Source organism: Bufo gargarizans, chromosome 2 (genome assembly GCF_014858855.1).
Source record: "Bufo gargarizans isolate SCDJY-AF-19 chromosome 2, ASM1485885v1, whole genome shotgun sequence".
NCBI classification, from domain to species: domain Eukaryota; kingdom Metazoa; phylum Chordata; class Amphibia; order Anura; family Bufonidae; genus Bufo; species Bufo gargarizans.
In genome coordinates this window covers 666,886,141-666,908,990 of record NC_058081.1, presented here as the reverse complement: position 1 = coordinate 666,908,990, position 22,850 = coordinate 666,886,141, and the positions used below count along the sequence as shown (strand labels likewise).

The following is a 22,850-nucleotide window of genomic DNA, read 5'->3' as shown; positions in this document are numbered from 1 at the left end:
ACAGAACTCTCAAAGCTGCCTAAACTAAAGGGTGCTGATGTTCATCCCTACTGAAGGCCATATCGCTGACAAATATATGTATAGGTGGCAAAAGTGACATTTTACATAGAAAAGTGCAAGGGTTAATATGTTTTTCTAATGATCAAATTTCATGATGCCATGGTGAAAAAATAAAAAATACCACAACAACCCCTGTACATCCCTAAAGTGGTAATATACAGGGAGTGAAAAGTATCTGGTGACCTCTATTTCATCATTCTGTTTTTTGGGTTTGTTAGCCTTGATGAAGACAATTTTGCAGTATTTCTAGGACAAGCACTAGCAGCACTGATTGGATAGCGTTAGAATGTGCAGGGACACCCCCAACTGGTAACCCCCAGTTGAAACTTATTTATAAACTAGTAGAAATAAGAGAACGACATCACATAGTTATATGAAAAGATGGTCCAGAGTTATTACATGGGGAGATATTTCACGTCAGGAGAGATTACTGTTCCTGGTTAGGTACCTACAATAAACCCCATGTTTGTTCATGGTTGAGAACACATAACTTAGAGTGCATGGATGTTCATGCTCAGTTTCCATTTCCCTGGGTAACATTGGAACTACACTTATATTTCATTACCTTGGGATTGTTATATTCAGGACAGTAGATCTATTCTACAACAGCCAGAGGCTCAGAATGACCAATATGACAATACTGCAGCATATCCTAGTCAAGAGTGCCATTGTGTGTGGAATCATACCAAGATGTCACATTTTTTTAGATGAATGTAGTTCATGACTATTAGTCAAAGTTGAATGTGGTTCACAAGGTCAGAAAAGGCTGGGAACCCCTGATTTACACAGTGACGTGCGCAGGCATGCAGTAATTCTTAAGACCCAATATATTCTTGGTTGCTTCAATCTACTTCAACTTCTTCCTTTTATTATCCATAAAGGACGGACACGTACAATATCTCAAGTGTCATACATGTGCATTTGAAACTTAGTTTGTAGAAAACTAATTGAATGTAACCAAATACAAATATAAAATTTGATAGGACATTGTGGTTATAAAGGGACATACAGAAGATACCATCATAGCCCATTATTATAATACACAATACTTTAGAGCCCACTCGTGACCTACTGTAACATTTCAGTTAAAGGGGTTGTCAGCTTTTCTATATTGATGAGCTATCAATGGGATGGCTCTTTTCTGTTCAAGTGAGTGGGGACAGTGGTGTCGTGATTACACCTGCTCACCAAAGCAGTTGGCCCCTGCTGATCTGATATTAACCCTATAAGGATCCATGACGTAGCTGTACGTCATTGGTCCGATCCCTAAACACGTGTAAGCAGGCGTCTTAGCTGCGGGGTTTCTGCTATTTTAAATAGCAGAGACACGCGGCACATGTATGCGATCAGTTATAAGGCTGACCGGATACATCTTACCTTTCAGATGTCGTGGTCAAATGTGACCAGAACCGGAAGTCGCGCACTTCCGGTCCGGTAACAGCTTTCCCCGGCTGAGATCGGGGAATCTGTTACCTTGCGCTAATTGACCGAAGCCTTAAAGGGGTTCTGCACTTTGTTAAAAACTGATGATCTACCCTCTGGATAGATCATCAGCTTCTGATTGGCGAGGTTCCGACACCTAGGACCACCGCCGATCAGCTGTTTGAGAAGGCAGCGGTGCTCCAGCAGAGCCGCGACCTTATCACTGTTTACCGCAGGCCCAGTGACGTCACGACTAGTATCACTGGCCTGGGCAGGGCTAAGCTCTGTTCACTTGAATGGAGCTTAGTCACGCCCAGGCCGCTACCTTCTCAAACAGCTGATCGGCGGGAGTCCCGAGTGTCGGACCCCCGCCAATCAGAAGCTGATGATCTATCCATAGGATAGATCATCAGTTAAAAAAAATGGAAAAAAACCCTTTAAGCAGGCTTCAGAGTCAATTAGATGTATATATAAATACAGGCCACTAGGTGGCAGCCTTGTATTGATATAGTGCAAATGAAGTCTTCAATGATGGCTAGTTAGCCATCATTGAATACTATGGGCAATCGAATGATTGGCAGTTATTGTCACCCAAGGTGACTTAAAAAAGTTAAAGAACAAAAAAATAACTAAAAGTTCAAATCACCCCCCTTTCCTTAAAATAAAAATACTTAACCAATAAAAAAATAAAATAAACACGGGCATCGCTGAGTGTAAAAATGCCCATACTATTAAAATATAACAATATTGATGGCATGCGGCAAATGACGTAGCGGGGAAAAAAATATAAAAACAGCCAATTTGCCATTTTTTTGTCACCTCAACTACCCAATATTTTTTTCATAAAAAGTGATCAAAAAGTCACACACATTTAAAATTCTGAATATGGTTTGAAAAAGGTTTCCTCAGGTTAAAAAAAATTTCCCCGTATTAAAACACAAGAAAAATGATACAAGTGTGGTATAGTTGTAACCGTACTGACCTGGAGAATGAGGATAACAGGTCAATTTTACTGCATAGTGTACAGTGTAAAAAAATCAAATAAAAACCTTTATCAGAAATGCTTTTTTTCCCAATTCTAGCCCATTCGAAATTTATTTCCCACTCCCTACTACATCGTATGCAACTGTAAATGGTGCCATTAGAAATGACAACTTGTCCCACAAAAAATAAACCCTCATAAGGCTATGTGAATGGAAAAAAAAAAAGTTAGGACTATGGAAGGCGGGGAGTGAAAATGAAAACGCAAAAATGGAAAATCTCAGTGTCCTTAAGGGGTTAATGACCTATCCTGAGGATGATCAATATAAAAAAGCGGACAAACCCTTTAAAGGAGGACCTTTCACCTCTACTCACATGCCTGTTTAACAGCTTCATGCATTCCCCATGTAATACCAATTCTGGAGCATCTATTTTTATGGCTCTATGTTGTGCTTTTCCTATATTATTTCTACTAGAAGTTGTGAATGAAATGCTAGCAGTTTGCAGTAAGGGTACAGACAGGCTCGGACTGGCCCACAGGGGTACAGGTGAATCCCCCGGTGGGCCCCTAGTCTCCCACCCCTTGCACAAGTGGCACATAACACAGTAGACTTATTTCACTACATACACATATTCAATGTACAGCACCTCAACCATCCTATGTTCATTTAAAAACTTGATAGATTATTAAAGAAACGCCACAATTTATTATTATAGAGACAATCAAAGATGAGATGACCTCTAGGTACAGAGGAAAGCTGCCAGTGTCCTCTTTTCCCCAGGATCTACCTACTCAAAGTTGCTGCAAGAACCCCCATAGTCAATCATCTGGCAGCAACCTGCTGCTGTGTGAGCAGGTAATACTTAATTGTATCCCACAAAATAAATTTTACTGGTGGGCCCTAGGCACCCCAGTCCGACACTGGATACAGAGGGTGGTAACCAGTTGGGGGGGGGGGGGTGTACCTGCACAGTTTGACAATGGCAGCATTAACTGGATAGAGTGAGACTGTGCAGGTAAACACCCCCAACTTGTTAGCTCCCCTCTGTACCCTTACTGCAGACTGCTAGCAATTCATTCATAACTTCTAGTAAAAATAATAAAGGAATGGTACAACATAGAGCCATAAGAATAGATGCTCCAGAAATGTTATTACATGGGGAATGCATGTAACTACAGGCATGTCCGGAGTGTTGAAAGGTCCTCTGTAAACTGACACTGATTAGACTATAGCCAATATGAAACCAGAGTCTACAACAAAATGCCTGACTTCATAGGAAACAACTATAAAACATAGTGTATCAGCTATATAAATCTTGTCTTCTGATACTTCTACGTAAATGTCTTGAAATTTTAAAGACATTGATGAAAATGATGGACAGAACATAAACATAACTATACAATATCATCTCGGAGCATTTTACAAAAATAGTGGCTTAATGTCTTGTTGCTCTTTATTATTATTACATATGTCTAGTGTCCTTACAGCGTTGTCTACAAAACTAAACTACTTCGTGCAGGCTGCTGGCACGCTTTATCAAGATACCTTGTAAGACTAATTAGGAACCAGTAACATTTGTGAGTCATCAGGCACTAATGGTACATAAGTCATTCAGAAACTGCACTGGTTACTCATAAATTCACAAACTCTAGAGCGAAAATTAGTGTCCCACCCTATGCACCGACTTCCTTTACACCAGGTACATTATGAAAAGGAAAATATAACATGAAGAAATTAAGTAGTTCTTAGGGTCCATTCACACGTCCGTGTGTGTTTTGCAGATCCATAAAACACGGACATCGGCGATGTGCAGTTCGTATTTTGTGGACCGTACATCGCCAGCACTTAATAGAAAATGCCTAATCTTGTCCGCAATTGCGGACAAGAATAAGACATGTTCTATTTTTTCGGGAACAGAATTGCGGACCCGGAAGTGCGGATCCGCAATTCCGGATACCGGCAGCACATCGTGCGGCCCCATAGAAATGAATGGGTCCGCAATTCCGTTCCGCAAAATGTGGAATATAATTGCGGGCGTGTGAATAGACCCTAAGGGTGGCTAAGCTATACGCATTATAACAGTACACAAGTTGTATGATTTTAGTAAAAAATAATAATAATTTGCTTTCTTTCAGTACCTATCTTGTCCATGGGGCTGTGTGTGGTATTGAAGTTCATCCCCATTCAAGGGATAATGCTGATCTGCAATACCAAGCACGATCCATGGACAAAAGTAAAGGTGCTTCTGGAACATGAAAAATGCCTTTAAGGGATGTAATCTGTGACAAGATCTGCAGGTTATACAGGCAGAATTTTGGGGGATTTATTGTGTATTTTACCTTATATGTTGCAAAAGGTGAAATCAGAGGTGAAAATCTTTAATAAATTGACATTGTAGAATTAAAATCCTCACGGCAGATGAATTTCTGCTATGTGTGAATGAAATTTGTTAAACTATCATCCACTTTTCTGCTAGTATAATATATTGTGGATTTTCCATCCGCAAAATTTGGAAGCAAAATGCACAGCATATCTGCCATGTGGGTATGTATATATAGTGTGTCCTATATGACAAGCTTCTATTTCCTACATGGCCAGCTCATGAGGGAGCTTGTAAAACCTGATATCCTCGTCCTTTTTTTCTAAAAACCCACATGGCCACCAATTCAGCTTCATTTGCTTGTTGTGAACACATTGCTGATACTTTTGAACACTTTCATAACACTGATATTTGCTGCTGTTAAATTATCTAAAAAAAATAATAATGCATTTTAAAGGAACTGCCATGGGTCAATCCATATGCCTCATTTAGAATCATATCGGGAGATGGAATATCTACTTGTAAGCCAACTTTAAATATCTGTAGTTCAATTGTGTTAACATTAAATATAACATTGAAGGGAGAACAGCAGACTACTGAAAGGGTGAAAATCACTCACTAATATTTTAGCCATATTTTAAGTCATTTTTCCCACTGTCCTAATTATATTGCAATGCAAATATTCTTCAAATCAATGTCAATATGACAAGGGATGAGAGACAACATGGCTATTTGGTATGGCTAATATTCCTTGTTATGTTTTAAGGTTCTTTCATGGGTTAACATGGGAGCTACCCATTGGTAGCACTAGAGAGACCCGAATTATTTTGATGTCACTGGTTTAAGAGCATAACATGATCAATATGACGTGGTTGTAGGAAAAATGAATATATCATGCTGTAGGATTCAGCTCCCAACGGAATCATATACACAATGGCCGCTTCTTTATTATGTAAGTGAATGGGAAATGTGAAGTGACCTTCTCATACTTATTAGTTCAGCCCACAGAACTTGGTTTCCAGTGCAAGCAGTGAGATGGGTGATGTTATCTGGAAGGAGCAAGTCCATGAGAATCATTAGGTCACATACATTTTGGAACCCAGGGTCAAGTGAACAGAGCTTAGCCCTACCCAGGCCACTGATACTAGTAGTGAAGTCACCAGGCCTGCGGTAAACAGCAAGAAGGCCGCAGGCGCTACTGCCAGCGCCGCTGCCTTCTCAAACAGCTGATCGACAGGGGTCCTGGGTGTCGGACCCATGCCGATTAGACTCTGATGATCTATCCAGAGGATAGATAATCAGGGAAACTGCAGAACCCCTTTAACTAAATATTTCAGCTGATTTAAAAAAAAAAAAAATCATGTGATTCAAAACCCACCACCATGGCATCAAAAAAGCCATGTTACTCAAATCCCACCATCATAGCATCATGTGGCATGACATGGCATGCCATTCCTGAAGTCATTGTATAGCTCTAGCCTTGTGTATTATTTGTCCATGCAGATTTTGTAAAATTGCCTTGAAACTGTTACAACATTTCCTAAGAACTTGCTTTCGAGAAGTTTCCAAATAATTTTGCCACTCGTTGGCCAGTGATATGGTTTTGATGTGCGCTTTGCATTTGTATGTTTTAAGGGATGGCTCTCTATCAAACTCACTAGTAACTCTTCATTTTGTTTACTCCATAACATACAGACACAAATGTATAAAGCACTTCTTTTTTTCCCCAGAACAGCACCGCTTGTCCATGGGATATGTTTGGTATTGCAGCTCATCATCATTAACTTGAAAGAGGATCAACTGCACTACCAGCCCATGAGCAAGAGTGGAATTGTTTCTGGAAAAACAAGTGGCCCTGTTTTTCTAATCTTGGACAACCCTTTTAGTCACCATGATCAGACTATACTTTTTATGTTTATTCATATAGTCATAAGGACACTCTACTTGATTTGCTCCAACCTTGACATGTTCCTAAATTCTTTAAAAAAATTATTACCCTATTTAAGGTCACCTTAAAGGGTTATTCCAGCTCTTCTATCAACTGGTCAGTAGAGTGCTGAACCTAAAATAAAAAAAGGCTCTTACAGTACCTGCTCATCACAACTCTGTTCCAGCAATTCTCGTTCATATTCCAAGGGGGTCACAGGTCCTGCTGCAGCCAATCGCTGGCTTTAGCTGTGACATGTCCCGCAGTGGCACATGACCTGACAGTTTGAAGACACATCACCTGTGGGCCCGGTGATTGTCCAGACAGGCACATGTGACTCCATCTGGAGGTTTACATGCCAGAGACAGGAAAGAGCTGGACTGGATCCTAGGCGCTGAAACTGAGCATCAGGGAGCAGGTGAGTGCCTTTTTACTTAAGGATTAGCCCTAAAATTAACAAAAATAACTGAAATAACCCTTTAAAGCTGCCTTAAATTCCGCATAACTATTTTCTACCATGAGACCACTCTCAGTCTAACCTTCCATTCAGAGGTGACTACAACCTGGTGAAGGCTAAAAGTTAGAAATTAGTTTATTTCTCCAAATTCCCTAAACTAAACAAAAAAAAAAAAATTGAAAATAAAATTTCAGACACATGACATGGGATTGCTTGAATGGTTGCTTCTCATCGACAGAAACAAATTAAAAAGTAGTTTAAGAGAAAAGTACAATCACAAATAAGGCGAGCAAAGCTGCGGAGGTGGATGACACAGTACAGTTCCCGTTACTGGTTGCTGATGCAATGATTCCAAGGAAAGATGTTGTTGGCGAGAGCAATTGGTGCATGTAGAAGAATGGATGTCCAGGGGTAGTTGAAGTGACGCATAACAGACAAGGAAGAAATCAGGGACAGAGGAGGGAGGTGGGAGAAACCATAGGAAAGAGGGAAGGAAAAAGAAAGAGAAAACAGATAAGAAAATGAACAGGTCACAAATACAGAGAAAGAAAATGTAACAAAACTCAGCTTAGCCAAACAAGAAAAGAAGAAAAAAAAGATTGTGGCTCTTAAAGGAATTGCATAGTTACAGAAGCAAGCCAAGAAGCAGAAGCTGTTAGCAGCAAATTGGGGCTCAGACAGGAGGTAAGCGCAAGACACCAGGGCAAAAAATAGAGGTAAAAAATATGCTGAGCAGGAAAAAAAACAAAAACAAAAAACAAAACAACAACTAAAGACAATTAAACATCACGATAATACTCAAAAGTGATCTACTGTATGTCTGGACCTATTTTGTTTATGAATGCAATACCACTGAAAATACCAGAGTAGTCCTCTTGCACAATGTCTTAAAGGGAATGTGTCACGTATATATTTTTCTGCCAGTTAAAGCCAGATAGCGACACATCCTTTTTATCTAATCTATTATTATTATTTTCTGATTGTAGATTCTGTTTTGTTAGCGATAATCTGCCTGTGTAAAGGTGTTACTCACCTGATGAACATGTAAAAAGCCTGTTTATCGGGTAATAGGATCATTCGTGCAGACACCTAAAGCTAGTTTCACACTAGCGCTAAACCGTTCCTCTAACGCAGTGATGGCGAACCTTTTAGAGACCGAGTGCCCAAACTGCAACCTAAAACCCACTTATTTATTGTAAAGTGGCAACATGGCAATGTAACCTGAATACTACAGTCTAATGTAGTTTATCTTCCATGTACTTTATCATGTAGCTATAATAGCCTGCCTACATTCAATGTGCTGCCTGTGCTGTTCATAGTGCGCCCTGTGCTGATGATGGTAGAAAACATCTAAGGCAATTTGGTACACCATAGACTTTTTCCAGGGTGCGGGTGCCCACAGAGAGGGCTCTGAGTGCCGCCTCTGGCACCAGTGCCATAGGTTCGCCATCACTGCTCTAACGGAACAACCTGCCGGAGTTCATCATGTCTGGAATAGCCGGATACCACCTTTCCCCGCCAGAACCCCTTGACTATAATGGGAGTCGACTGGACAAATACCACTGAAAGCAGTGTTTTTTTTGTCCATCCAAACTGTTACTGGAAACAGGCCTGATATAGTCAATGAGCTGTGGCGGGAAAAGGTAGTATCCAGCTATGCTAAATACGATGAACTCCGGCAGTAGTGTAAAACTAGCCTAATGCACACGACCATTGTTGTGTTCCGTTCCGCAAAATGGGGTTCTGTTGTTCCGTGATCCGTTTCCGTTTTTGTTTCCGTGTGTCTTCCTTTATTTTGAGGATCACCAGACATAGAGGAAAGTAAAAAAAAAATCTAAGACACGTTTGCCATGCGCGAACGCAGATGACAATCTTGCATGCCTCCGTGTTTTTTTTTGCGGCCCCATTGACTTGAATGGGTCCGCAAACTGTTTTCCGTGAAAATAATAGGACAGGTTAGATTTTTTTGACAGACTGGAACCACGGATCACTGACGCGGATGACAAACGGTGCATTAGCCGAGATTTAAACTGACCCATTGAAAGTCAATGGGTCCGCAGAAAATCGCGAAAAACGGAACAACGGACAAAGAATAAAACAACGGTCGTGTGCATGAGGCCTAAATCATAGTTTGCTTGCAGATGGCGCCATCTAAACAATGGAAAATAATGTTACTGTATGGGTACAAGCAATAGCATTAGGGATCACTCCTCCCTATACTGTAGAGGGGATCAAAGCATCAAATACAGCTTTAGGGTCCATTCACACGTCCGTTGTTTCTTTCCTGATCTGTTCCGTTTTTTGCAGAACAGATCTGGACCCATTCATTTTCAATGGGTCCTGAAAAAAATCGGACAACACAATGTCAGATTTTTTTTCAGGACCCATTGAGAATGAATGGGTACAGATCTGGTCCAGATCTGTTCCGCAAAAAACGGAACAGATCAGGAAAGAAACAACGGATGTGTGAATGGACCCTTATTCTCCACTGATGAGCAAGTGATTGACAGGAAGGAACGCTTCCTTCTCAACAATTCCTTGCTACATTGGGCCATGTAAAGGGGCCTTTAGTGACCAAAGCGAATACTGCAGTATTTTAGGCTATATGCACATGACTGCAGTTTTTTTATGACCATTCTTCATCCATGTGTGAATCTATTTTCTGTCCGTTTGTCCGTTTTTAATGGCTTTAATGGTCTTGTATCTGCTTTGATGAAGTTTATTTATTTATTTTTTAGCATCCCAACCCCCTGCAGTGCCCTCAGTACACCCCACAGCGCCCCCAGTATCTATAATGGCCCCTCTGTAATGCTCCCTGGGTCTATATAATGCCCCATAATAGCCCCAATATATATAAGGTCCACCAGAGTGCTACCCTGTATGTAAAATATCTTCAATATTGCCTCCTGTATATAAAATCCCCCAATAGTGTTCCCCCAGTATAAAATACTCACTATTTTGATGGGTGCAAAAAATAACAAAACTAATCTCACCTCATCCCCTTCAGAGCGCTGACACTTGCTCTGCACTAGAAAAACCTAACGCTGGGAGCCCTTTAAATGGATGAGGTAACTATATATATAAATTTTTTGTTAAACCCTGAAAGGCATGTTAACCAGTTTTTAATGACCGTTTAATGGGTGCACTCCTGTCTACACGGTCATTAATAAAGGGCCCACTGATTTTAATGGGGTCTGTCTGCCAGTGAAAACAACATGTCCTATTTTTTGCCGGATGGTATTCAATGGGCGTTAAAAAAAAAACACCATGTGAATAGCCCCATAAACTGCAGTGGTTCTAAAAACAGCTATGTGACAGCCGCCCAAAAAAAAAGTCTGTCACATGGCCATTTTTCTGTGTGCATGAACCCTTAGTATTTATTATTATTATTATTTTTTATATAGTGACATTGAAAATAAAAAAATAACACTACCAAATATTCTTTAAAAGATCTTGAAGATAGCCCAGTGATCAGCTATAGGTATGTCCGCCTGAATGGGAATTGCTTGCTCATAGTGGGGATCCCAACTTCCAGGGCTTTATAACACAGATGGACCCTCTGATATTTCTATATGTAATCTTGCTCTAACAAATGATGTGATATTTAGAAAAATTACAACCAGTAAGCAATTACTGCTTTTTCTGCTCTTTTGGTATAGTTTTCGCTTTATTACTGTACCGTAGTTCTGAAATATGCTATAAATCCTACCCAGCCAGTAAAGTTAACACAGAAATACAGATGTATTGACAAGTCCTCAATTGTTAAAAGAACTGACAGGCACATAATAAATATTAAACTTCTACCCCAAAATACATGTTTTGAGAGATAGCATTACATTTGTATATGGATCTTCTTCACGGATACTCTAGACATTCGTTCTGTTACAATATATTGTTTAGGCTACTTTCACACTTGTGTTTTGTGCGGATCCATCCTGGATGGATACATTCAGATAATGCAACCATCTGCATCCGTTCATAACGGATCCGTTTGTATTATCTTTAACATAGCCAAGACGGATCCGTCTTGAACACCATTGAAAGTCAGTGGAGGACGGATCCGTTTTCTAATGTGCCAGTCAAAACGTTTGGCTCAGTTTCATCAGACGCTTCCAGCGTTTTGGTGTCTGTCTCCAAAGTGGAATGGAGACTGAACTGATGCACTCTGAGCGAATCCTTTTCCATTCAGAATGCATTAGAATGCAAACTGATCCGTTTTGGACCGCTTGTGAGAGCCCTGAACGGATCTCACAAACGGAAAGCCAAAACGCCAGTGTGAAAGAAGACTAATACTGAAGAATCCAAGCATACCTAATTTAAAATACACAAATGCGAGCTAAGCACATGTATTGATCCTAATTCAGAATACATTTTCTGGTAATATTCATTCCTTAAAGGGAAGGTGTCATCATAAAATTAACTATTGCTTAAATCACATTTTTATGTTAGAATTTTTGGTATTTTTTAAAATTTATTTATTTCCAGGATACTATTTACAGTATTTTTTGCTTTATAAGACGCACTTTCCTGCCCCCACCAAGGGGGGGGGGGGTGGCAGTGCGTCTTATAAACCGACGGTGTAATTTTTACATGGCTGACACTGATGTAGAGCGGGCCAGTATACTGCACAGCGCAGCCGGCGATACATCAGTTACAGTTATGCGGGGTGGGAGGAGGGGCTGGCAAGTCGCGGCCAGGCCCGATGCAGTCACTGTATTACACCAGGCCCCGCACACAGCAGTCTCTCTGTATGTAAAGTCTATTTCTGTAATGCTGAAGAAATTGCTCTCCTTTGATAAACTAGCCTAATCGCCTGAAACAGTACTCACTCTATGAATGCAGTGGTCCGGCCGGCACATGACATCAGTCAGTCAGTCGCACTCCTGCTTCATTAATTAAGTGGGAGGAGTGTGACTGACTGAGTGACGTCACTCGCCGGCCGGACGGCTGCATTCATAGAGTGAGTATATGTCACAGCACACATCCCACATAAAAGTGCATCATCCATAGATCCCCCATAACAGTGCGTCATCCACAGGTCCCCCATAACAATGTCATCCCGAGACCATAATTAGTTCCCAAATTCACCAAAAGCACACCTTTTGGTTCAAAAAAATAAATAAAAATCTTATTTTCCTCCTCAAAAACCTAGGTGCATCTTATAATCAGGTGTGTCTTATAAATAAGAAAATATGGTATATACCATATATATATATATATATATTTATATTTATTTATTTTTTAAATGTATATAATTCTGCAATTTGTACATTGGCTATTAAGTCTAATAATAGGTCATGACTTAATGTTCTGTACAGACAGGACCGGCCTTAGGGCTGTGTGACTGCTCAAGGAAGTGCCAGAATCCCTACAGCTCTGCACACAGACTGTTCTTCATGGCAGTTTTAGGATTATCTTCTGGCTACTGCTCTATAGGACTCCCTTTCTATGGCATCAGGGAGTGAGGGTAGTTAAGACTATGGCGCAATATATATTAATGTCACAGTCACATGACTGATTTCTCTGTATCAGATGGCAGCGCTAGAAGGAGACTTAAATCACTAAGCTGTATATATTTATATATACACACACACATTATTATTATTTTTTCGGTGATAGAGAGGTGGGGGGTGGGCACTAAACTAACTAATCTAAGGCCTGCCGTGTGTGCAGGTAAGGCTACTTTCACACTAGCGTTCGATCGGATCCGTTCTGAACGGATCCGATCATAATAATGCAGACGGAGGCTCCGTTCAGAACGGATCCGTCTGCATTATTTTAGCATATAACAGCTAAGTGTGAAAATAGCCTCGTACGGATCCGTCCAGACTTTCAATGTAAAGTCAATGGGGGACGGATCCGCCTGAAGATTGAGCCATATTGTGGCATCTTCAAACGGATCCGTCCCCATTGACTTACATTGTAAGTCTGGACGGATCCGCACGCCTCCGCACGGCCAGGCGGACACCCGAACGCTGCAAGCAGCGTTCAGCTGTCTGCCTGTCCGTGTGGAGGCGAGCGGAGGCTGAACGCCGCCAGACTGATGCAGTCTGAGCGGATCCGCTCCATTCAGACTGCATCAGGGCTGGACGGCTGCGTTCGGGTCCGCTCGTGAGCCCCTTCAAACGGAGCTCACGAGCGGACCGACGAACGCTAGTGTGAAAGTAGCCTAACTTTTCAGTAGACATTATCATCAACACTCATTATCACAACAGCCAGGCACCATTCACAATAGATGATATCACAACTTATCAGCTCCCTCTTGTCCTCTGTATAGGTCACAGAGCATGCCTAGAAAACTCTACTATGGATGTCAATGGGTTAGATCCTGTCCATTGTGTCTATGGTCCAAAAGACAGGAAGTCTTAATATATTTTAGGCCTAGTAGGCAGTCATAGCCAGTGTGAAAATTTCAGGATTATATACATTTTTAAATATAAATGACACGGACAAATAAAAAATAAAAAAATAACAAAAAATTATGAAAAAAAAATGTTTAACATAAAAATGTGATTTAAACAAAAGGTCCTTTTCTGATGACACATTTTTTTAAAGGTATTGTTTTGTTTAGAAAATCATTTTTTTTTAATTCTAAGTAAAGACAGAGAGAATATTAAAGAGGCACTCCCAAAAAAATCTTTATTGTCTGGCTCATTTAGAAAGGTACCTGATTTAAACTGTAGTGACAGTAATATTCTTACCAGTGACTGTATTTGTGAGTTATAACCTCCCTTCTGATCCTCAGCTGTGTCATGTGACCAGCACTCTGATCACTACACTGTGTCAGTTACATCTCTATTCATTCCTATGAGACTGACACTGAGGCTCCCATAGGAATACCTAAACTGCCTTTCTGTCCACACATGCTGTGTTATTTGGAGAGTCAGAGTGTCAGTCACTTCATGACCAGTTTACGTCATGTACCTTTCTAACAGGTCAGAGAATAAAACATTTGTGGCAGTGCTTCTTTAACTTCTTCTATGTTATGGTTTACTATTAATTATGTATATTCAGACATAAAAAAAACTGTAATATGATCATCTATATCCATTTTGGAACCTTTTTAACAAAAAAACGCATGAGAACCGCATAAAAACCGCAACAATATTTTTGGTCGATTTTACCGTATATGTTTTATGACGAAGGTATGCCGAAACTCGCGTTGGGGTTGGTGCCATCCTGGAGGAGACACAGTATGAGTAATTGTCCGATGTCCTTTTGATTACAGATGATTTGTTTGCATTTGCACTTTATCTTCCTATGCATTGCATTAATGGACTGATGTACGGACATGTATCCGCTGTATGTTTCCTGCAGTGACGTTGTCTCTCTTTTTATCTCCTGCACCATATTTTCTTTTAATCATGTTTGTAAATTTATGTGATTTGGCAATAAAGTATGAATTCATTATAAGCGGACTGGCATTTTGTGTAGGTTTTGTATTGTGGTAGTTTGCCATAGGCTTATGCCAGTTAATTACTTCTTTCAGTAATCATTCCCTGGTTGGGGTATATATTGGTTTTTGGTTATATATATGTAGATGTAAAAAACATTAAGACCTTGGAGCACATTCACTTTGGCACTTTTATTTGCATCTACTATCTTCCGGCAAATAATAATCCCTATATACCTTCTATGGAAATGTAAAAACCGTTTAGAGCAAAAATCTGAATGAATCCATCCCAAGTTTTATCATGACCCTAATATCCCATGAACCCACAGGGTGTTTAAAGCCGCTACAGATGACATGGGGGCTCGACCACTGAGAAAAGAACAGTAAATGTTCCGATCCGCGTTTGGATTTTATTTGCCCCCTATGTATGGACACTGTAAGATGCTATTCATAATCAAGCTTAAATAACATATGGAGCGCGCCAGGATTGTTCTCATCTGAAGTTGAAAGACGGACTGCTAGCATCTACACACCATGCGGAAGGCTGATTGTGCCTTCTACAAACGTACAAGTCACCCCGCACAAGTGCACGAGCTGAGTCTATTACTTACAGATGGGAGAGAAGACTCGAGGTAAAATCTCGGTGTCCAGGACCACGTGGGACACCACGGCAGGCACTAGACCTCTATCCCTTAAACAACAAAACCGTGAGTAAGGCTACTTTCACACTTGCAGCAAAGAGATCCGGCAACTGCTTGCCGGATCCGGCAAAATGTATGCCAACTGATGGCATTAGTAAGACTGATCAGTCAGTCAAAAATGCATTTGAAATGCCGGATCCGTCTTTCCGGTGTCATACGGCAAAAGGGATCCGGCATTTACCTTTATTCGGTCTCCGCATGCGCACTAATACATTCCTATGGGAAAAAATGCTGTATCCGGCATTCAGGCAAGTATTCCGTTTTTTTGCCGTATGACACCGGAAAGACGGAGATAAAACCGTAGCATGCTGTGGTTTGCTCTTTTGCCTGATCAGTCAAAATGACTGAACTGAAGACATCCTTATGCATCCTGAACGGATTACTATCCATTCAGAATGAATGGGGATATGCCTGATCAGTTCTTTTCCGGTATAGAGCCCCTGTGACGGAACTCTAAGCCGGAAAAAAAAAAAGTGCCTAACGCAGATGTGCGGTCCGGAGGTGGCAGCCCTGCGCATAGTCACGCATATATGCGTCATCTCGCGAGGGCCGGGATTTCCTGTGAACGCGCGCACACAGGCGCGCGCGCTCACAGGAACGGAAGGTAAGCGAGTGGATCTCCAGCCTGCCAGCGGCGATCGCTCGCTGGCAGGCTGGAGATCCGAATTTTTTAACCCCTAACAGGTATATTAGACGCTGTTTCGATAACAGCGTCTAATATACCTCCTACCTGGTCCTCTGGTGGTCCCTTTTGTTAGGATCGACCACCAGAGGACACAGGTAGGTCAGTAAAGTCGCACCAAACACTACACTACACCCCCCCCCGTCACTTATTAACCCTTTATGAACCCCTGATCACCCATGATCACCCCATATAAACTCCCTGATCACCCCCCTGTCATTGATCACCCCCCTGTCATTGATCACCCCCCTGTCAGGCTCCGTTCAGACGTCCGTATGATTTTTACGGATCCACGGATACATGGATCGGATCCGCAAAACACATGCGGACGTCTGAATGGAGCCTTACAGGGGGGTGATCAATGACAGGCGGGTGATCACCCATATACACTCCCTGATCACCCCCTGTCATTGATCACCCCCCTGTAAGGCTCCATTCAGACGTCCGTATGATTTTTACGGATCCATGTATACATGGATCGGATCCGCAAAACACATGCGGACGTCTGAATGGAGCCTTACAGGGGGGTGATCAATGACAGGGGGGTGATCAGGGAGTCTATATGGGTGATCACCCCCCCTGTCATTGATCATCCCCCTGTAAGGCTCCATTCAGACGTCCGCATGTGTTTTGCGGATCCGATCCATGGATCCGTAAAAATTATACGGACGTCTGAATGGAGCCTTACCAGGGGGGTGATCAATGACAGGGGGGTGATCCGGGAGTCTATATGGGTGATCACCCCCCCCCTGTAAGGCTCCATTCAGACATTTTTTTGGCACAAGTTAGCGGAAATTTTTTGTTTGTTTTTGTTTTTTCTTACTGTCTCATATTCCACTAACTTGTGTCAAAAAATAAAATCTCACATGAACTCACCATACCCCTCACGGAATCCAAATGCGTGAACATTTTTAGACATTTATATTCCAGACTTCTTCTCACGCTTTAGGGCCCCTAAAAAGCCAGGGCAGTATAAATACCCCACATGTGACCCCATTTCGGAAAGAAGACACCCCAAGGTATTCCGTGAGGGGCATGGCGAGTCCATGAAAGATTGAAATTTTTGTCCTAAGTTAGCGGAAAGGGAGACTTTGTGAGAAAAAAACAAAAAAAATCAATATCCGCTAACTTATGCAAAAAAAAATAAAAAATTCTAGGAACTCGCCAGGCCCCTCATTGAATACCTTGGGGTGTCTTCTTTCCAAAGTGGGGTCACATGTGGGGTATTTATACTGCCCTGGCTTTTTAGGGGCCCGAAAGTGTGAGAAGAAGTCTGGGATCCAAATGTCTAAAAATGCCCTCCTAAAAGGAATTTGGGCCCCTTTGCGCATCTAGGCTGCAAAAAAGTGTGACACATCTGGTATCGCCGTACTCAGGAGAAGCTGGGCAATGTGTTTTGGGGTGTCATTTTACATATACCTATGCTGGGTGAGAAAAATATCTTGGTCAAATGCCAACTTTGTATAAAAAAATGGGAAAAGTTATCTTTTGCCAAGATATTTCTCTCACCCAGCATGGTTATATGTAAAATGACACCCCAAAACACATTCCCCAACTTCTCCTGAGTACGGCGATACCAGATGTGTGACACTTTTTTGCAGCCAAGGTGGGCAAAGGGGCACATATTCCAAAGTGCACCTTTCGGATTTCGCAGGCCATTTTTTTACACATTTTGATTGCAAGGTACTTCTTACACATTTGGGCCCCTAAATTGCCAGGGCAGTATAACTACGCCACAAGTGACCCCATTTTGGAAAGAAGACACCCCAAGGTATTCCATGAGGGGCACGGCGAGTTCCTAGAATTTTTTATTTTTTGTCGCAAAATTAAAAATTTTAACCCCCCCCCCCCCCCCGCCCCTCATTGTAATCTGCCAGCAGGCTGTGCAGGGGGGGGAGGTGCGGCGGTGCTGCTAGGATGGCCGAGTGGTTAGCAAGCAGAGTGTCAGCACATTGCTGACACTCTGTTTGAAACGGCTGACATCTGTGCTCTGATGTCAGCCGTTTAACCCCTTCCATGCCGCGGTCCGTAGCTCCCTCTCTCTCCCATCGGGGGCTGCTGTGCCATTTCAGCCCCCGATTCTTGAAAGGATCACAGAAAGAGGGGGCCCACCTTACTCCCCATCACCCGCTGCTCTGTTGTGGCAGCGGGTGATGGTTACTATGGCAACCAGACGCCTTCACAGGCTTCCGGCTTTCCATGGTGCTGATCAGACTTCTGCTAAAGGCAGAAGTCTGATCAGACTAAGTGTAAAGTGAAAATACAGTACAGTACACTATATAGTGTACTGTACTGTATTATACAGACATCAGACCCACTGGATATTCAAGAACCAAGTGGGTCTTGGTCAAAAAAAAAAAAGTGAAAAAATGTAAAAACACATTTATCACTGATAAAAAAAATTAAAATGCACTACACATATTAGCTATTGCCACGTAATAACCTGCTCTATAAAAATATCACATGACCTAAAAAAAGAAAAAGAAAAATGGTGTAAAAAATTGTCACCTTACATCACAAAAAGTGTAATAGCAAGCGATCAAAAAGTCATACGCACCCCAAAATAGTGCCAATCAAACCGTCATCTCATCCCGCAAAAATCATACCCTACCCAAGATAATCGCCCAAAAACTGAAAAATATATGGCTCTCGGATTACTCTCTGAGACACTAAAACATGATTTTTTGGGGTTTAAAAAATGAAATAATTGTGTAAACATACATAAAAAAAATAAGAAGACATATTAGGTATCACCGTGTCCATAATAACCTGCTCTATAAAAATACCACATGATCTAACCTGTTAGATGAATAATGTAAATAAAAAATAAAAACTGAGCCATAACAGCCTATTTCTTGTTACCTTGCCTCAAAAAAAGTGTAATATAGAGCAACCAAAAATCATATGTACCCTAAAATAGTACCAACAAAACTGCCACCCTATTCCGTAGTTTCCAAAATGGGTTCACTTTTTTGGAGCTTCTACTCTAAGGGTGCTTCAAATGTGACATGGTGTCAAAAAACCAGTCCAGAAAAATCTGCTTTCCAAAAACCGTATGGCATTCCTTTCCTTCTGCGCCCTGCCGTGTGCCCGTACAGCAGTTTACAACCACATATGGGGTGTTTCTGTAAACTACAGAATCAGGACCATAAATATTGAGTTTTGTTTGGCTGTTTACCCTTGCTTTGTAACTGGGAAAAAAAAATATTAAAATGGAAAATCTGCCCAAAAAGTGAAATTTTGAAATTGTATCTCTATTGTCCATTAGATATTGTGGAATACCTAAAGGATTAAAGGGGTTGTCCGAGTTATGAAAAAAAAAAATATAGCACTGAAAATCTGATGGTCAGCAATATATAACTAAGCTAAACAAGTTTCATGCAAAAAAATATATCTATTTCCTCATTTCCCTGGTTCTTTTCTGGCCTTTGTTTACATAAAAATAAAAAATAAAATCTCTGCACTGCTAAGGGAGTGAATACAAGTGCTGCCCTGAGTGACATGTCTGCCTGCTGGGAGACTCTGCAGCATGTTGTATGTGTAGGACTACAGGTTCCAGCTGTATAATGGCACTGCTAATACACACAGGATCTTCCCCCTACCTTCTTGTGCAATGCTCTCTCTAGTCCTCCAGCTCCTGTGCTCAGAATTGTCACTGCTGCAGCTAGCCAGTATGTGCAGCTGAAGGAGTTAAGAATCTTAGGAGAGAGAGCAGAAGGGGGGCGTGGCCAGCACAGTGACGTCTCGTTTACAGGCTTGTAAACGACCTTTATCAGAGCAGGGAGAGAAGATGACATCACAGGTCATGTGACCCTCAGTGAAATCTAAGAAACCAGCCACTGGAGATAAAGTGAGTTAATTGGAAAGCTGTTACATTTGCTTAGTTAGGAACATAGAAAGAACAAAAAAATAACTCGGACAACCCCTTTAACGCCGTTTGTAAAATCAGTTTTGAATACCTTGAGGGGTGTAGTTTCTAGAATGGGGTCATTTTTGGGTGGTTTTTATTATGTAAGCCTCACAAAGTGACTTCAGACCTGAACTGGTCCTTAAAAAGTTGGTTTTCGAGAAATTTCAAGATTTACTTCTAAACTTCTAAGCCTTCTAACGTCCCCTAAAAATAAAATGTCATTCCCAAAATGATCCTAACATGAATTAGACATATGGGAAATGTAAAGTAATAACTATTTTTGTAGGCATTAATATGTATTATAGAAGTAGAGAAATTGAAACTTGGAAGTTTTGTATTTTTTTTATAAAAAAAATAATAAATTTGACTCCATTTTACCAGTGCCATTAAGTACAATATGTCACGAAAAAACAATCTCAGAATGGCCTGAATAAGTCAAAGCGATTTAAAGTTGTCACCACATAAAGTGACACTGGTCAGATTTGCAAAAAATGGCCTGGTCCTGAAGGTGAAAATGAGCCCGGTCCCTAAGGGGTTAAGGTGAAAATTAGCCCGGTCCATAAGGGGTTAAAAACATTGGTGGCGCAGTGCGCTCTCCCCAACCCCCCCCCCCCAATATTAAAATCATTGAATCATTGCTGGCAGTGGCCACAGTGTCCCCTCTCCCCTCGTCATTGGTGGTACATTGGCACTTGTGATCGGAGCCCCCGCAGTGTAATCCTGGGGCTCCGATCGGTTACCATGGCAGCCAGGATGCTACTGAAGCTCTGGCTGCCAAGGTATACTCCCTGCTGCTGTGTGTACTATGCACAAGGCAGTAGGGAGAGTGTGAAGTCCTATTCACCCTAATAGATATCTATTAGGGTGAATAGGACAAGGGATTAAAATGTCCCAAGTTCTAGCCCCTAAGGGGGGAAATAGTGATTAAATAAAAAGTAAAACAAAAACAAAAAACAAATATTAAGTATAAATCGCCCCCTTTCCCAATTTTACTATATAATATATAAACATATTACATATTGTCACGTCTGAGAAGTCCAAACTATAAAAAAAAAATCTCCTATGCGGTTAACGATGTAAAAGAAAAATAAATAAAAAAAGCGCCATTCGCAATGTTTTTTAGTCACCTTGTCCCACAAAAAATAAAATAGTACTTTCGATTATGGGCTGAACGTTCCATAAAATGGAAAATTTTATTTTGTTAGCGTGGTATGAAATGGTATCAAGTATCGCAATACTTTTTTATTGTATCAAAACTGAATCAAAATTTTGATATCGAGACAATTCTAATGGCAATAACAGAATACTACATGGCAATTCAGACATATGTAACAACAATGGTCTACACATAAAAAAAATAATCACATCAAAACTGCCAAGCACTACACACAAGGTATGCTATGTACACCTGTGTAGCTCTCATGATGCTAAAATACATCTCCTGCTTAAAAATATTTAGAATATGGTTCAGACTGAAGGGCTCACCATACAGAATGGAAGTACAACCCTTGATGAGGCCCATCAAAAACCAAAGGGCACCTTTCTGAGTGGGGAAAGGCCACATCAACTCGCAGCTGGTAGATGCCACCACCATCCTTTGGCCAAAACCAAATATCCTATGGCTCGTTGATGCCTGATGGCCATAAAATAAACCTTCAAAAAGACTGGCAAAGAAAGACAATTAAATACAAAAAAATAAATTTTTTTGTGGCCAAAAAACCCTCACTCATCAGAAAAGGATATTGGGTGAAGATACGTAATGGTTGGCATCCAAGAAAAAGCCCATCTCCTCTCATAAGGGGCACTATATGCCGATGTAGTGAGGTCAAGGTAACAACCCTAGTCAATAACAGGTCAGACCGCCTCCTCCTATCCAAGTTAACCTCCCTTGCAGTCATAAAATTAATGCATCTATTGTGCCAACCATATGTATAGATGGGTTGCAGGGACCTAGTCTAGTTAGAAGCAGTGACACAAATAAATCAAGTCATTGTATCACAGATACTGTACTTGATGATGGTTTCACCGTGTGAATTGCCTATAAATTTGTCACCACAATATTCACTACTACAATATTCATACAGAAGGCCTCCTGCAGCAAGTAGCTGTAAAAAACACTGGCCAAATTAGATACCTCCATATCCCTGACTCGCCCCCCCACCATACATGACTTTGCCTAGTGTACATGTATCCTAAATGGGGAGAGGGGAGAAAACAGTGGCCAGACTCTTCTGGCAGTGACTTATCTCCTAAAAAACAAAAGGGATTGTACAGTTGAAATCCAACTGCCTGATCCATATCTCCCCCAACGTCTGTTGATGGGGGGACTCGAGAGAACCCTATAAACATTAGTAGATGGTTGGCTGATCCTGCTAAAAATTACTGGTTCGGTTGACCTTCATCTAATGTGTGGCCAGACTTATTTGCCCATTAGAACCCACACTTATTACCGTACTTTTAAAGGTAATATTTTCCCCCTAAATATAAACTGGGCAGGGATTATGTCAGTCTGGTTGGGGTCCCAAGCCTGACTTCTCGTTCTCCCCTAATGGGAAAGGTCTCCCAAACTACTCTTTTAAAATCATACATAAGAATTCACAGTCAATGGTTATGCAAGAACAACCTCAACACACCATCCATTTGGTACAATGGTCATTCAATATTAGACTCCACATCACATACCCCGATTATTATTCTGTCCTGTAGAAATCTGCAGATGGTTTTCCAAAGTAGAATTAAGATGATAATTCAATCCAGGCTGATCAACCTTTGTATTAGTTCTCATAAACCTCAACTTACCAAAGAATTCACTATTTTCAAGGAAGTATACAGAAGAAACTTTCATAATGTACAATATAATCCTAGTAGTGAAGAAAATGTACATTTCCGAGAAAGCATAACAAAACTAACCACATTTCTGCAAGATTTCTGCTTCAGTCGTGAATTTGAGAACTGGGCATAAAAAGAAGCTGCTTGTTTCAGTAATTACTTGTAT

At 41.1% G+C, this 22,850-nt stretch overlaps 1 protein-coding gene across 4 annotated transcripts in view; it reads right to left on the bottom strand.

The window, feature by feature from the left end:
* NCAM1 (neural cell adhesion molecule 1) overlaps positions 1-22,850 on the bottom strand; it is a 415,621-nt gene that overhangs the window by 23,025 nt on the left and 369,746 nt on the right. Inside the window, exon 19 of one of the 4 annotated variants that reach the window (XM_044282276.1) lies at positions 7,280-7,506. The exons of the other annotated variants lie outside the window; for them this stretch is intronic. Within the exon in view, the coding sequence (XP_044138211.1) occupies positions 7,427-7,506 (80 nt within the window). The 3' untranslated portion in view covers positions 7,280-7,426. Of the gene's footprint in view, positions 1-7,279; positions 7,507-22,850 lie in introns of those variants that run through there. 4 annotated transcript variants of the gene reach the window in all.